At 43.8% G+C, this 14,136-nt stretch overlaps 1 protein-coding gene across 2 annotated transcripts in view; it reads left to right on the top strand.

Moving 5' to 3' along the window:
* Positions 1-14,136, top strand: part of LOC116501370 (microtubule-associated protein 1B-like) — a 73,736-nt gene that overhangs the window by 41,543 nt on the left and 18,057 nt on the right. The window contains exon 3 of one of the 2 annotated variants that reach the window (XM_032206877.1): positions 8,306-8,388. The exons of the other annotated variant lie outside the window; for it this stretch is intronic. Within the exon in view, the coding sequence (XP_032062768.1) occupies positions 8,306-8,388 (83 nt within the window). The remainder of the gene's footprint in view (positions 1-8,305; positions 8,389-14,136) is intronic. 2 annotated transcript variants of the gene reach the window in all.

Below are 14,136 nucleotides of genomic sequence, written 5' to 3'. Positions count from 1 at the left end.
AGTTAGACCGAGGGCTACCAATACCTAAGGTTGCAGGCTATGTTGCCAAGGAGACTATCAGGGAACAGATTCAATGCCTAACTGTCATATTTCACCCTGGAAATTTCTTCACCACTGAACCTTCTCTTAAGATGACAGGTATCCTTACACAATAGGTTTGAGGCTCTGGAGCTTGAGGAATGGGTAGGTGAGGATGTGGTGGAAGGACCACCCATGAGGTTGTCTAGGGCAAGGAATTTTACTCCATGCCTCAAGACTGCCTCCACCAAGAAGGAAAGAAGGGTAGCTGTTGTAGGCAACTCCCTTCTGAGGGGAACAGGGGGCCCCATATGTCGGCCTGACCCTATCCATAGGGAAGTCTGCTGCCTCCCTGGGGCCTGGGTCAGGGACATTACCAGGAAACTTCCTGGCCTGGTTCGCTCCTCCCATTATTACCCCTTAGAGATAATTCAGGCTGGCAGCAATGAAATCGCTGAGAGAAGCCTGAAGGCTATCAAAAGGGACTTCAGGGCATTGGGGTGGTTACTGGATGGAGTGGGAGCACAGGTGGTGTTTTCCTCTATCCCTTCAATGGCAGAGAGGGATACTGAGAGGACCCAGAAAAACCAGCTGATCAACACATGGCTGGTGCCACTGCAGGAATTTTGTTGTGTTTTTTTTTTGACCATGGGGTGGTTTACTTGACACCTGGCCTGATGGCTGCAGAAGGGTCCCCCCTATCTCAAAGGGGGAAAGGGATCCCAGCCCAGGAGCTGCTGGGGCTCGTTGAGAGGGCTTAAAAGCTAAAGAGGGCTAAAAGTTACAACTAGGTATGAAGGGGGACGGGGATGAAATGAGGCTTGATAGAGATGAGCCTGGGGGAGCAATGCCAGGGTTGGGGGTGAAGGCAATGGCTCAGTTGAAGTGTATCTACGCTAATGCACTCAGCATGGACAACAAACAGGAGGAGCTGGAAGCCATTGCGTGGCAGGCAAACTACAACTTAGTTGCCTTCACTGAAACGTGACCACTCCCACAACTGGAGTGCTGCAATGGATGGCTACAAGCACTCCAGAAGGGACAGGCAACAAAGAAGGGGCGGTAGCGTGGCTCTCTATATTAGAGAGTGTTTTGATGTTGTTGAGCTCGGGGCTGGGAATGATAAGGTCAAGTCCCTATGGATAAGGATCAGGGGGAAGGCCAACAAGGCAGACATTCTGGTGGGGATCTTTTATAGACCACCAAACCAGGATGAAGAGAAGGATGAGGCGTTCTATAAGCAGCTGGCAGAAGTCATGCAATTGCCGGTGCTTGTTCTCATGGGGGACTGTTGTGGTTTAACCCGGCCGGCAGCTAAGCAGCACACAGCCGTTCGCGCACCCTCCCACTGACCGATGCCCAGCCTATCCCCGAGCAGCCGGTCCCCCCCACCCTGGCCAGTCCGCCCATATTAATTGTTCAGCATGACGTCAGATGGTATGGAATACCCCTTTGGCCAGTTTGAGTCAGCTGTCCTGGGTCTGTCCCCTCCCAGCTCCTGCTGCACCCCCAGCCTGCCCGCTGGCAGGACAGTGTGAGAAGCTGAAAAGTCCTTGGCTTAGTGTAAGCACTGCTCTGCAACAATGAAAACATCAGTGTGATATCAACATTATTCTCATCCTAAATCCCAAACACAGCACCCTCCCAGCTACTAGGAGGAAAATTAACTCTATCCTAGCTGAAACCAGAACAATATCCACCCCTTATTCCATACCATTTATGCCATGCTCGGGTCCCACAGTTTCCATTATAATATTATGATAATTAATCACCAATTTTCATATATGTATATAAAATGTCCACTGAGTTTGTGTAGTCCATGACTGACTTTGGGCTCCATATGTCTTAACAATCTTTCAGGGCAGATCAGATGGTGTGTGATGTTGGATCGTCGCATGCTGAAGCCTGTTCTGGCTACATCACACAGCTATGCTTGTCCAATTCTATTAACATTCATTCATTGTTATCTACATGACTGTTAGTGTGATACCATTAATAGGACATATAGCCATCATAGTAGTGATGACATACAGTATTATATAGCAATTAACATCATACAGTTCAAATCATATACTATTCTCTTCCCAAGTCAAATCCTCTTCAGGTACATATCCGATTTCCCCATTCTTCTGCATTACCCACCAAGTGTATCCAGGTCCCTAAGCAAAAGCAATCCCAAGGTTTGCCTTTGCCTGAGACAGGAGTAGCCTAGAGTGCCTTCCCCAGCATGTTTTTTACGTGCACTACAGGAACTTTATCCCCTTTTACAGTATATAACAGCTTTGATTGGGCAGGTCAAGCTCGATTGTCAGATCCCCTAGCGTCGACTAACCAGGTGGTCTTTGCCAAATGTGTGTCCCAATTTTTGAATGTCCTAGCACCCATTGCCTTCAGTGTAGCCTTTAACAATCCATTGCATTGCTCGACTTTCCCGGAGGCTGGTGCATAATAGGGGATGTGATACACCCACTCAATACCATGCTCTTTGGCCCAATTGTCCATAAGGTTGTTTCGGAAATGAATCTCATTGTCTGACTCAATTCTTTCTGGGGTGCCACGTCGCCATAGGACTTGCTTTTCAAGGCCCAGGATAGTATTCAGGGCAGTGGCATGGGGCACAGGATATGTTTCCAGCCATCCAGTGGTTGCTTCCACCATTGTAAGTACGTGGCGCTTGCCAATGTGAGTTTGAGGGAGTGTGATGTAATCAATCTGCCAGGCCTCCCCATATTTACATTTCAGCCATCGTGCTCCATACCAAAGAGGCTTTAACGTCTTGGCTTGCTCGATTGCAGCACATTTCACAATCATGATTAACCTGTGCAATAGTGTGCATGGTAAGGTCCACCCCTCGATCACGAGTCCATCTGTATGTTGCATCTCTGCCTTGATGGCCTGAGGTGTCATGGGCCCATCGGGCTATAAATAATTCACCTTTATGTTGGCAGTCCAGGTCCACCTGAGCTACTTCAATCTTAGCAGCCTGATCCACCTGCTGGTTGTTTTGATGTTCTTCAGTGGCTCGACTCTCAGGTATGCAAGCATCTACATGGTGTACCTTTACAACCAGGTTCTCTACCCGGGCAGCAATATCTTGCCACAATGCAGCAGCCCAGATGGGTTTGCCCCTGCTCTGCCAGTTATTTTGCTTCCATTGCTGTAACCACCCCCACAGGGCATTTGCAGGATAACTAAATTGTCAGATCATGGGGATCTTCTATTAACAGAGCAATTGGATGTTTTACTGAATGTAACCTTATGTATGCGTTCCTGTTAGGCAAGGAAGAAGAGCTATTAAAATAAAATTAATTACAAAGTCTAATGCCAGAACTGGATGCTACAGAGGGAGACCTGCCCTCTTTCCCTTTCACAATATACAGTCTATCTGCTTTCAAATAAGTACACCAAAAAGAACAGATGTTAAGAAAACTAGCTTTCTTTAAATGAATTAGATCATTAGCCCCAAGTCTCTAGGCACTGTCACACACAAGACAATAGACAGCAACCCCATCTCACATTTTGAGAATATTCTTTTTTTCCCCCCTTCTTATTTACTTTCTGTCATTTGATTATAAGCTTATATGCTTATATAAGCATGTGTTTATATATGCAGAGCTTCCCCAGAGCAACAAGAAATGATGCATTGAAATTTGAGCTCAGTGAGCTCAAGGCAAGGAGGATAGGTGCAGGCAGGACAAGGAGGAGGAGGAGTGCAGGAGGGGTGCAGGCAGGGGCTGTGTGGGAAAGGCTGGCTACCCACCCACTCAGACTGCCTTGACACTGCTCTTGTTTTTTTCAGGAATGCAGTTTACGTGGAAGGGAAAGCTATTCTGGTTTTCAGACTAATTACCAGTTTCTCAATGACAACACAGCTGATAATTAATCTTACTGCAGTTCTCACAGAAAGACATGCTGATAAAGAGTTGCCAATTACTGTGAGAAAAAAAAAGTCAAGAGTAGTGTTGTGTTTTTCTTGCATCAAATCCCAGTCAGATGAATACCATTACTAAATACACAAAGTATGAAAGCCAATGGGCTGTGAGGCTGCACTAAAATTGCTTGCATATTATTCATCCAGGAGCTAGATTTATTTTGCATGTCTGTTCACTCTTGTTGCCTATCATTGCTTTTTACAGTTTGTTAGGGGATCGCGTTGTTTCCCCTAGCAGAATGGATCTCCCCAGGCATCCAGAGTTCACTCAAAGAGTCGAATCTTAATTAAAGCACCAAGAATGTAATGGTACCCATGTATCAGTGTTATAAATGAAGTCTCAACGCAATCTGAATTTAGTAATATTTATAAAAAATATTTATAAAAGGTATAAAAGGCAAGTCAACAGCACTGGGTGTGCGGGGAGTCTACGCTCCACCAACATGCACACACAAACAGCAAACTTTCTAAATATACAGAACATTGCTTTTACATACTAAACCCAAGTATGCCTATACAATCAGGAAAGGTAACAAACAATCCTTTAAGTTCCATGACTTAACAGTCTCCATTTTTCATTCCTTTTCTTGATTACAAACACAGGAGAATTCCAGGGCTAGTCGTGGGAACAATACATCTTGCTTTAAGTTGTTAAGCAATTTGGTCTTCAGGCCTTATGCATCCCGTTCTTCCCAGATCGAAGAAAAGCATATCCATCTCCTTTTCAAGGCCAATAGGCCTGGGTCAAAAGGCACGGTCAGGTCAACAGGGGGCGTAACAGAAAAGGCCTGCGATGGCAGTAGTAGTGGGGGAGCCGATGGTGTAGGGCTCGTTTACTGATCTGACTGCTTCACCATCAGCCCCCCTGCCGCTACTGCCATCGCAGTGCCTTTTGACCCAGGCCCTATTGGCCTTGAAAAGGAGACTGATATGTTTTTCTTGGATCTGGGAAGGTTAGGATACATAAGGCCCGAAGACTGAGTTGCTTGACAACTTAAAGCAAGATATATTGTTCATGAGGAATGGAAAATGGAGACTGTTGTTTTTAATCAAGAAAAGGAATGGAAAATGGAGACTGTTAAGTCATGGAACATAAAGGATTTTTTGTTATCTTTTCTGATTGTACATATGTATAGGCGTACTCGAGTTTAGTATTTAAAAGCAATGTTCTGTATATTTAGAATGTTTGCTGTTCGTGTGTGCGTGTTGGTGGAGCGTAGACTCCCCTCACACCCAGCGCTGTTTACTTGCCTTTTATAAATATTACTAATTTCAGATTGAGTTGAGACTTCGTTTATAACAGGAGGATGGCTTCTGTTATTAGTGCAGGCTCTGATTTGGTGCTGTCCTTATTGAGCACCCCCCCCTTCCCCCATCGGTGCCTCCCAGGCCCCCCAACACAATGCCGCTCACTGTTGCTCAGTCACCACTACATACCAGGTTCAGGTGATGCAGAGCTCATTCTGTGGCCTAAGGTTTCACTAAATTTACTCTACTAATGTGAAACAATAGCTACCTGAATTCTTTACATACTAGCAGCTTGTTTCCCTTTCTAGTTTTTGTAAGTAGGAGAAAGATTAATCAGTACAGCAGGGCGGTGGGGTAAGTATCCAACCATCCTGATAGGGAATTTCTCACAATGTCCTGGTATTAAATAATATTAGGGAAAGGCTGAAAGGGGAGTTTTAACACCATAGTTTTAATTAACCTGGTTCATTTGGTATGTCTGGGCACGTGGGATTTACATAGGATGCTACCTGGCTTGAGAGTGCTCCCATGATGCATGATGGGGAGCACGTGTGTGCCATGCAGGACAGTGCTGCTGCTGGTGGGGAGTGGGGGACAACCCCTGTTATTTGCTAATTTCACAAATTGTGTTTGACAGTGTGGGAATAGAAATGTTGTTTTTGCAGAGTTACATTGTTTAGAAGGAAGGAATGTGGTACTGAGATATGCTTACAGTGATAAGAAAGCTTAGCAGGCGACCTTGTAAAATGCAGACAACCAGTCTCCTTAGGACAATTAGGTGAAAATCACGGTGTTAAGTCAAGTCAGATAAGTGAAGAAACATTACCACTTCAAGCAGTAAAAATGTCAAAAGAAATTTGAAATTTAACAGGCTGGCAACTGAAGGCCATGCATTGTTTGTGAAGCATCAGATAGATTGTGAACCTGGATTACCCACTCAGTGGGGAAACAGGGGAGGGTCCTGTCATCAAAAAGTATATAAACTGTGTTTTGGAACTAGTAGATGCACTCTCTGCTGCTTGTGGGGCGCCCGCCATTGCAATCACGAATAAATTACTACTTCACTGAGGTCCTCGCCTGAGCCTAAGTTATTGGCTACAGAGTGTTTCTCACAATTTGCAGTGCAGGTGTATGTTGCAAGTATTCACTTTGCTTCTTGTAGGGGAAGTTTGCAGCCCGTGCTGGCTTTCCAGCTGCTGTGGCTAAGCTGCTAATAGTTCCTGGAAAACCTTATTTAAAACCACCTGTTCATGTTACAGGACTGTGTAATCTGAGGTATATCTGTGGTGTAGATAAGTCCATAAAAATACAGGGCCATACGCTCAGCTGGTGACAGTTACTCTAGTCCCTGATCCACACCAGCTCAGTGAGACCAAGGTGAGTAACAGGGAGTCCTCCTGTCAGGGAGAAGAGGCAGGGCCCATTGCTATTGCTAGTTTTTTGTTTTTTTTTTTTTTAATTGCCTTGAATTTCTGGAGTTTCTGGCCCCTAGGGCTGTTGTATGAAAAAGCAGATCCTTTCCCCAGTGTGCAATAATCCAATTCTCACACACTCAGGAGAGCTATTGCTCTTATTTAGGCCTGGGTGCTCGTTGGATTTTCCACAAGTCAAGCACACCTGTAATAAATGACTGAGTCCCAAATAGGATTGCAATTAAAGTTTACAATTTATTAAACAAATGGAGGCAAGCAAACAGCGCTGGGTGCGCCAGGAATCTCTGCTCCACCAAGACGCACACCTATTACATCAGGCGGCTGGGTTTTATGCTCCTAGTCTAATACATATTCATTACTACTTAGAAAAGGCAAGGTTATTATAATTAGTTCCTGGAATCCGAACCCTCCCACTGGCACATACGTATCAGTCTCCGGTGGTCCCTCTGGGGGTCTTGTGCTGAAGGCTTGTAGTCTTTCTCCCAGGCTTTGTTCTTCAGTTGTCCTTCAGCTTATCTCTCTCCTCATTTGGTAGTCTCTGGGCCAGATGTCAGAGACTTGTGCAGTGTCTTGTGCAATAGTCAGCAGTTATCTCAAAACCCTTCTTTCTCTTATCTCCTTCGAGGGGGAATGGGAAAAAGTTGCACCAGGGGAGTTTTAGTTTGGATGTTAGGAAGAACTTATTTACCGAAAGGGTTGTTAAACATTGGAACAGGCTGCCCAGGGAAGTGGTGGAGTCACCATCCCTGGAGGTGTTTAAAAGATGTTTAGATGTAGAGCTTAGGGATATGGTTTAGTGGAGGACTGTTAGCGTTAGATCAGAGGTTGGACTCGATGATCTTGAGGTCTCTTCCAACCTAGAAATTCTGTGATTCTGTGATTCCTAGTCTCAGGCCTGGGCATCAATGTTAACCCTTCAAATCCCCTATTGACACGAATTGCTGGACCATTCCTTTGCAAGATACAAGAACTATATATATTAACCACTCTGTTTTTCTTAGACTTGTGGTTACACAAGGATATGTAAGACCGAAGGTCACATTTCATCATATCATGCGGCCCTAGCATTGTTCCATATTGACACGAATCAGATGAACACATTTCACACACCTAATGCCAGTTTCTTGATTAAATGTATCGTCATACTTCTTGGCTCCTTTTCAGGACCTTCTGTGCATGTCTTCCTTTCTTTGGGGGTCCTTGGTGGTCTTTGGTGGTCTTTTCTGATGAAGTACCCTAACCCTTTTTAATCCATATATGGTCACATGTCACCTAAGGACAATTTAAGGCTACTTTCTCTTGCCAACTTTCTATTGTTTCTTACAGAAGGAGTATTTTGTCCCAGATCAAAGGGAGCTTAGGTTAAATGATAAACATTCTTTTTGGTCCTGTACTACATAAATGATACTTGATTATAGGGACGTTTATTTAAACATAGACAATACCTCTTCTTTTCCAAGGGAGAGTTTGTTCCATTACAGGACAACATGATAACATATTTCTGAAGACATGAGCCAGTTCAGCTGCTGTGGCCAGTGTGTGATGCTCTTGGTTACCAGAGAGCTACTGAATGGTGGGACATATAGCTAGCTCATGGAAAGTGCTGTTTTAAACCATGCTGGATGGCTGGTTTAATTTAAATTTTCTTTTATTTTTTTTCTCTCTGTGCTTGCAGGTCAGAAAATTCTTCACCATACAAGTAATGTCTTAGAAACTGTAGTCCTGATCAATCCCTCAGATGAAGCAGTTAGTACTGAGGTAAGTCAGTCAGAAATATTTCATTGCATGGACCATACTGTTACTGTAAAAGTCGATCAAAGAAGTTCTCTTAAGACTCAATTTGGAGTTTTAGAAAGCAGGCATTCTTTAATTGCTGCGCCAGACACACAGGGGATCGCTCCACCTAGTGTGCGTGCTGAATTGTTCAAGCTACGGGAGTTATATACAAACAGAATACACATATTCATTAGATTTCCAAGAAAGAATTAACATATTCATACCGTTTCCCTACTCATTAAAATATGTAAATGTACCGGATGCATGTGCATTTGTTTCTACTGGTGGTCTTTCTGGGTCTTCTGGTGGTCATCGATAGTCAATTTAGGCATGCATACTAAGATAAGTCATTTACATATCAAAGGACCTATGCATACCATGAGTTCCTCACCTATTCTTTTTCAGACACATCCTCCAGGCCTGGGTTATCTTGACCTCCTCCCCCATCCTGGGACAGAGTTCTGTATGGTCTTATAGATAAGGCTGACTAGTGGGTAAGGTGACGCTAGAGATACAGAGTTTCTAGACTTCCTTCTATCTAACTAAACATAGTAAAGGTTTGGCTCATCTGTTCATAAAATATTTCAGATTTGGTTCTATTACTCTACCAGGGAGAAAACCATATGTCCTTCTGACTCAATATCAACAGGAGCTGCATTAAGTGGACAGGATGAGAGCAGGGCCTAACTATGGATGAAAAGGCACGTTAGGAGCAAATATCATCAAAATCATCAGCCATCCCTTGATTTTTTTTCTTCCTGGTTTCCCAGACTCCTGGTAAAATGTCAGCGGTGTAGGATAGAAACACACCTCTGATCTCAGTGCTCCTTTCCTCATAATGCACCAAATTTCCTTTTGCTGAAGTGGAGGCATCTGTGCTGAAACTGCATCTGCTTTTCTTCTGCTTTTCTTCTGCTCATCCATTGCCTGGTAGCTCTGAATGCCTATTTTGCACATGAAAAAGAGCTTGAAAAAAAACTGGTTGCCCTGAGTCAAATTGAGATCTTTGAGAAGAATTACATCTATGTGATGTGTCCTTCAAAATGTACGTGAAACGATCAATAGACTTTGGAGAGTGCCCCAGAAGAGAATTGTCAAATCCTCATTAACTCACTAGTGATGCAGTGAAAACTCAATAACCAAAGTTATTAAGCAGGTATTCTTTATTATGGCACCGTATGTGTGTGGGGATCGCTCCGCCAAATACACACACCAAGGATGTGCAGTGTGCTTATTAGTGGGATAAATACATATTCATTTAATTTCCCGTAAGTGTCTTGCATATTCATCAGGTCTCTGAAGAATCATTAACATGGGTTCCTGCCCCTGTTCGCATGTGTACTAGAGTCCTTGGGTGGTTATCCGAGATACTCTGGTGGTCTTCTGATGAAGGCCAGAAGTCTTCCTCGCTGCTAAACTTCTGACCTTTCCTTTCTTTGACAGACTTCAGCAGTCCAAGCCAGTTCTTGCTGGTGCCATTATCTATGCATACACTCTTTTACTCCCTTAACTTAGGGGTCGTTAACATATAATTGCCTTAGCTAAGACCTACGGAATCAACATCCTTTACCTTGTTCCCTGTCTCAAGTCCCCCCTTTTCTTTATCTTAAGCAAATTCTTTTGCTTATAGCACTCCTTGATTCAAAGTTTTCATAAAATTCTTACCAGTTTTTACTTGGTGCTTGATTTGGTTACACTTCCAGGTTTCATAATCATCTAGGCCTTTTATACAGCACCAAAATACATACTGTACCAATACACAGGTTAAGAATACTAATAAAAGCAAGATCAATATTCCTACAAGTAACTGCTTAAGCTAAGAAAGGTTCAGTAACCAAGAAGTCATTTTCTTCCATAAATCTCGAAAACCCCACGAGGTGTCACCTTGAACTACATTATGTAAGATCTTGATCTTTTCCAGATATTTTCTGAGACCAGTCTCAATTCATCCTGCCTCATTTATATACATACAGCAACTAATATTTATTAAAGTGCATACTTCCCCTTGGGAGGCTAATAAAAGGTCTAGAGCCTAAAATGTTCTTATTGATTTGTTCTAGTTGCTTGCCCCAAACTATAATGTTATAAATGAAGTCTCATTTATAACACCATTCTTGTATAGCAGCTCTCCTCCTGATCATTCCCATTTCTTTCCCTGTAAACAACATACTTATAGACATAATTCCCTTCCCCAAGAGTATAAGTCAGGTTGTAGGAATTGGTCTAATTGTTCAGCTAGGCTGTTGGGGTCCTCGAATAAAGACTTCCTCTCCTTCTTAAAAGTCCTAACCTCTCCGTTGGTAAGGAGGGGGTTAGTTCACCTAAGAGGATACACAGTTAGTGTTAGCACTGTTAGTATCAGGGAAGGCAAAATTCTCAATATATCTTCTACCTTGTTCTAATTCTTGCCAGAGCCTAGAGTACGATCCTTCTTTAGGGACAGTGTTAATTACAGTCCCTGTCTCCCTTCCTGGAGTGACTGCTGCTGCCACGGGTACAATAATAGGATTATAGGGGGCATAACTTGTCTCCTTCTCCGAAAAAGGAATCTTCTTGTTTACACATAAATTTAAAGACTGAATTTTCATCAGACCCGTATTTTGGCCAAAATACTGCTGTTTCCTTAATTGGTTCTTTTGTCCAGACTGATACACAATATTTAACCTTTTTTTTTTTTTTTTTCTTTCTTTCACAATCCCCTCTAATTTTATGTTTCCAATTTCTTACCATTCTTCAGGAAGAACTATTGGTAGGCACTCCCCCAGGGATATCTCCCTGTCCCCTGGAACCCATATTTCCCATTTTTCATAGCCCTCGTCAGTATGTTGCTACAGAAATTTCCCTTCTGCAGTGTACCACACACTAACATTCCGATTCTGAAAAATGGGGGTGTACTGCCAAGCACTTCCCTGTGCAAGGGTTACCGCACACCTATGAGTTTACAAAATTCCCTGGTGTACTTCCAAGCACTCCCCCATGCAAGTGTTATAAATTAGACCACACAATTTACTGGTCAATTGAAATTATTTTATTAATCAAGTAAGCAGACACAATCAAAACAGTCCTGGGCGGCTGGGGAGTCTCCGCTCCACCACGACACGCAACTTCCCTTTCCAGTGTTGCTGTTTTATAGCATTCAAGTTCCAGCTTGTCGAGACCTATCGACTTGTCGACTTGTCGAGACTTGTTCTGAGGCTGCGCAGTCTGTTGTTTGGGGGTCGTTATTCTTCCTCCGGTGATCACGCGTTGTGCTTGTGTTCAGGTGGGGGCAAAACAGGATGTCTTGCGGTGGGTGGGTGGTATCTTACAGAATCTTTGTGTTAACAAGGATGTTTACCCAACCCCCCTTCCCCATTTGTCCCCATGTCACAATGCCGTGAGTTGTGAAACCTTATCTCCTCAGTAGATTCTTTGAATTCTCAAGGACAATGAACAAACCCTCTACTAATTTATCACACAAGGGTTACCGTACACCAAATGTCCCTGGTGTAGTGCCAGCACTTCCCTGTGCGAGGGCTTACCATACACCAAATTTCCCGAGACTCTTCCTTTCTCTCCTTTATCTCATGCTTCGTCCGTCTCCGGCCACGCCCATCACGGAGCCACGGAACCGCGGATCAGGACTCCACACTTGCGTCGTACAGAAGTATGTCTCACTCGCACATCACACAGAGTCTCACCCGACCCCCAAGGCAAAACTTAATATTTCTTACCTTGGTCTGTGCACAGAGTTACCGGATCGATTCTTAAAAACCCAGAGTGCCTACCTTCTTCCCTTCCCCACTACTTCACGGATCCTGCCTCTTTAACCAGTCTCGGGCCCTCTGTCAGCTTTCCGCAGAACCGCCACTGTCGATGCACAGGACCTCTGAAATCAGCAAGGCATGCCTTCCTGCTACTGCGGCGGTGGAGCTCCCCAGTAGGTGACTGGATCCTGGACGAGCCCCCAAATTGTGAGAAACACTCTGTAGCCAATAACTTAGGCTCAGGCGAGGACCTCAGTGAAGTAGTAATTTATTCGTGATTGCAATGGCGGGCGCCCCACAAGCAGCAGAGAGTGCATCTACTAGTTCCAAAACACAGTTTATATACTTTTTGATGACAGGACCCTCCCCTGTTTCCCCACTGAGTGGGTAATCCAGGTTCACAATCTATCTGATGCTTCACAAACAATGCATGGCCTTCAGTTGCCAGCCTGTTAAATTTCAAATTTCTTTTGACATTTTTACTGCTTGAAGTGGTAATGTTTCTTCACTTATCTGACTTGACTTAACACCGTGATTTTCACCTAATTGTCCTAAGGAGACTGGTTGTCTGCATTTTACAAGGTCGCCTGCTAAGCTTTCTTATCACTGTAAGCATATCTCAGTACCACATTCCTTCCTTCTAAACAATGTAACTCTGCAAAAACAACATTTCTATTCCCACACTGTCAAACACAATTTGTGAAATTAGCAAATAACAGGGGTTGTCCCCCACTCCCCACCAGCAGCAGCACTGTCCTGCATGGCACACACGTGCTCCCCATCATGCATCATGGGAGCACTCTCAAGCCAGGTAGCATTCTATGTAAATCCCACGTGCCCAGACATACCAAATGAACCAGGTTAATTAAAACTATGGTGTTAAAACTCCCCTTTCAGCCTTTCCCTAATATTATTTAATACCAGGACATTGTGAGAAATTCCCTATCAGGATGGTTGGATACTTACCCCACCGCCCTGCTGTACTGATTAATCTTTCTCCTACTTACAAAAACTAGAAAGGGAAACAAGCTGCTAGTATGTAAAGAATTCAGGTAGCTATTGTTTCACATTAGTAGAGTAAATTTAGTGAAACCTTAGGCCACAGAATGAGCTCTGCATCACCTGAACCTGGTATGTAGTGGTGACTGAGCAACAGTGAGCGGCATTGTGTTGGGGGGCCTGGGAGGCACCGATGGGGGAAGGGGGGGGTGCTCAATAAGGACAGCACCAAATCAGAGCCTGCACTAATAACAGAAGCCATCCTCCTGTTATAAACGAAGTCTCAACTCAATCTGAAATTAGTAATATTTATAAAAGGCAAGTAAACAGCGCTGGGTGTGAGGGGAGTCTACGCTCCACCAACACGCACACACGAACAGCAAACATTCTAAATATACAGAACATTGCTTTTAAATACTAAACTCGAGTACGCCTATACATATGTACAATCAGAAAAGATAACAAAAAATCCTTTATGTTCCATGACTTAACAGTCTCCATTTTCCATTCCTTTTCTTGATTAAAAACAACAGTCTCCATTTTCCATTCCTCATGAACAATATATCTTGCTTTAAGTTGTCAAGCAACTCAGTCTTCGGGCCTTATGTATCCTAACCTTCCCAGATCCAAGAAAAACATATCAGTCTCCTTTTCAAGGCCAATAGGGCCTGGGTCAAAAGGCACATCCAGGTCAACAGGGGGCATAACAGCAAAGGCCTGCGATGGCAGTAGCGGCAGGGGGGCTGATGGTGAAGCAGTCGGATCAGTAAACGAGCCCACAGCTCCCTCACTATCTGACAAACCACATGTTTCTGACTGTGGTCCCACATGGCTCTTTAAGGCCTAAGAGACTGCTCGCCAGGTGCCGAGCTTAACGTTAAGCTGCTGAAAGTGAAGATAACTTTTTAAATAAAATAACAATGAAGATGTGGTAGAGTTGGGATCTTCTTTCAGATACGTACTCTTCAGAGGCTGTTTTCTACTT

Source organism: Aythya fuligula, chromosome W (assembly GCF_009819795.1).
Source record: "Aythya fuligula isolate bAytFul2 chromosome W, bAytFul2.pri, whole genome shotgun sequence".
NCBI classification, from domain to species: Eukaryota; Metazoa; Chordata; class Aves; order Anseriformes; family Anatidae; genus Aythya; species Aythya fuligula.
This window is presented reverse-complemented; position numbering and strand designations above follow the sequence as displayed.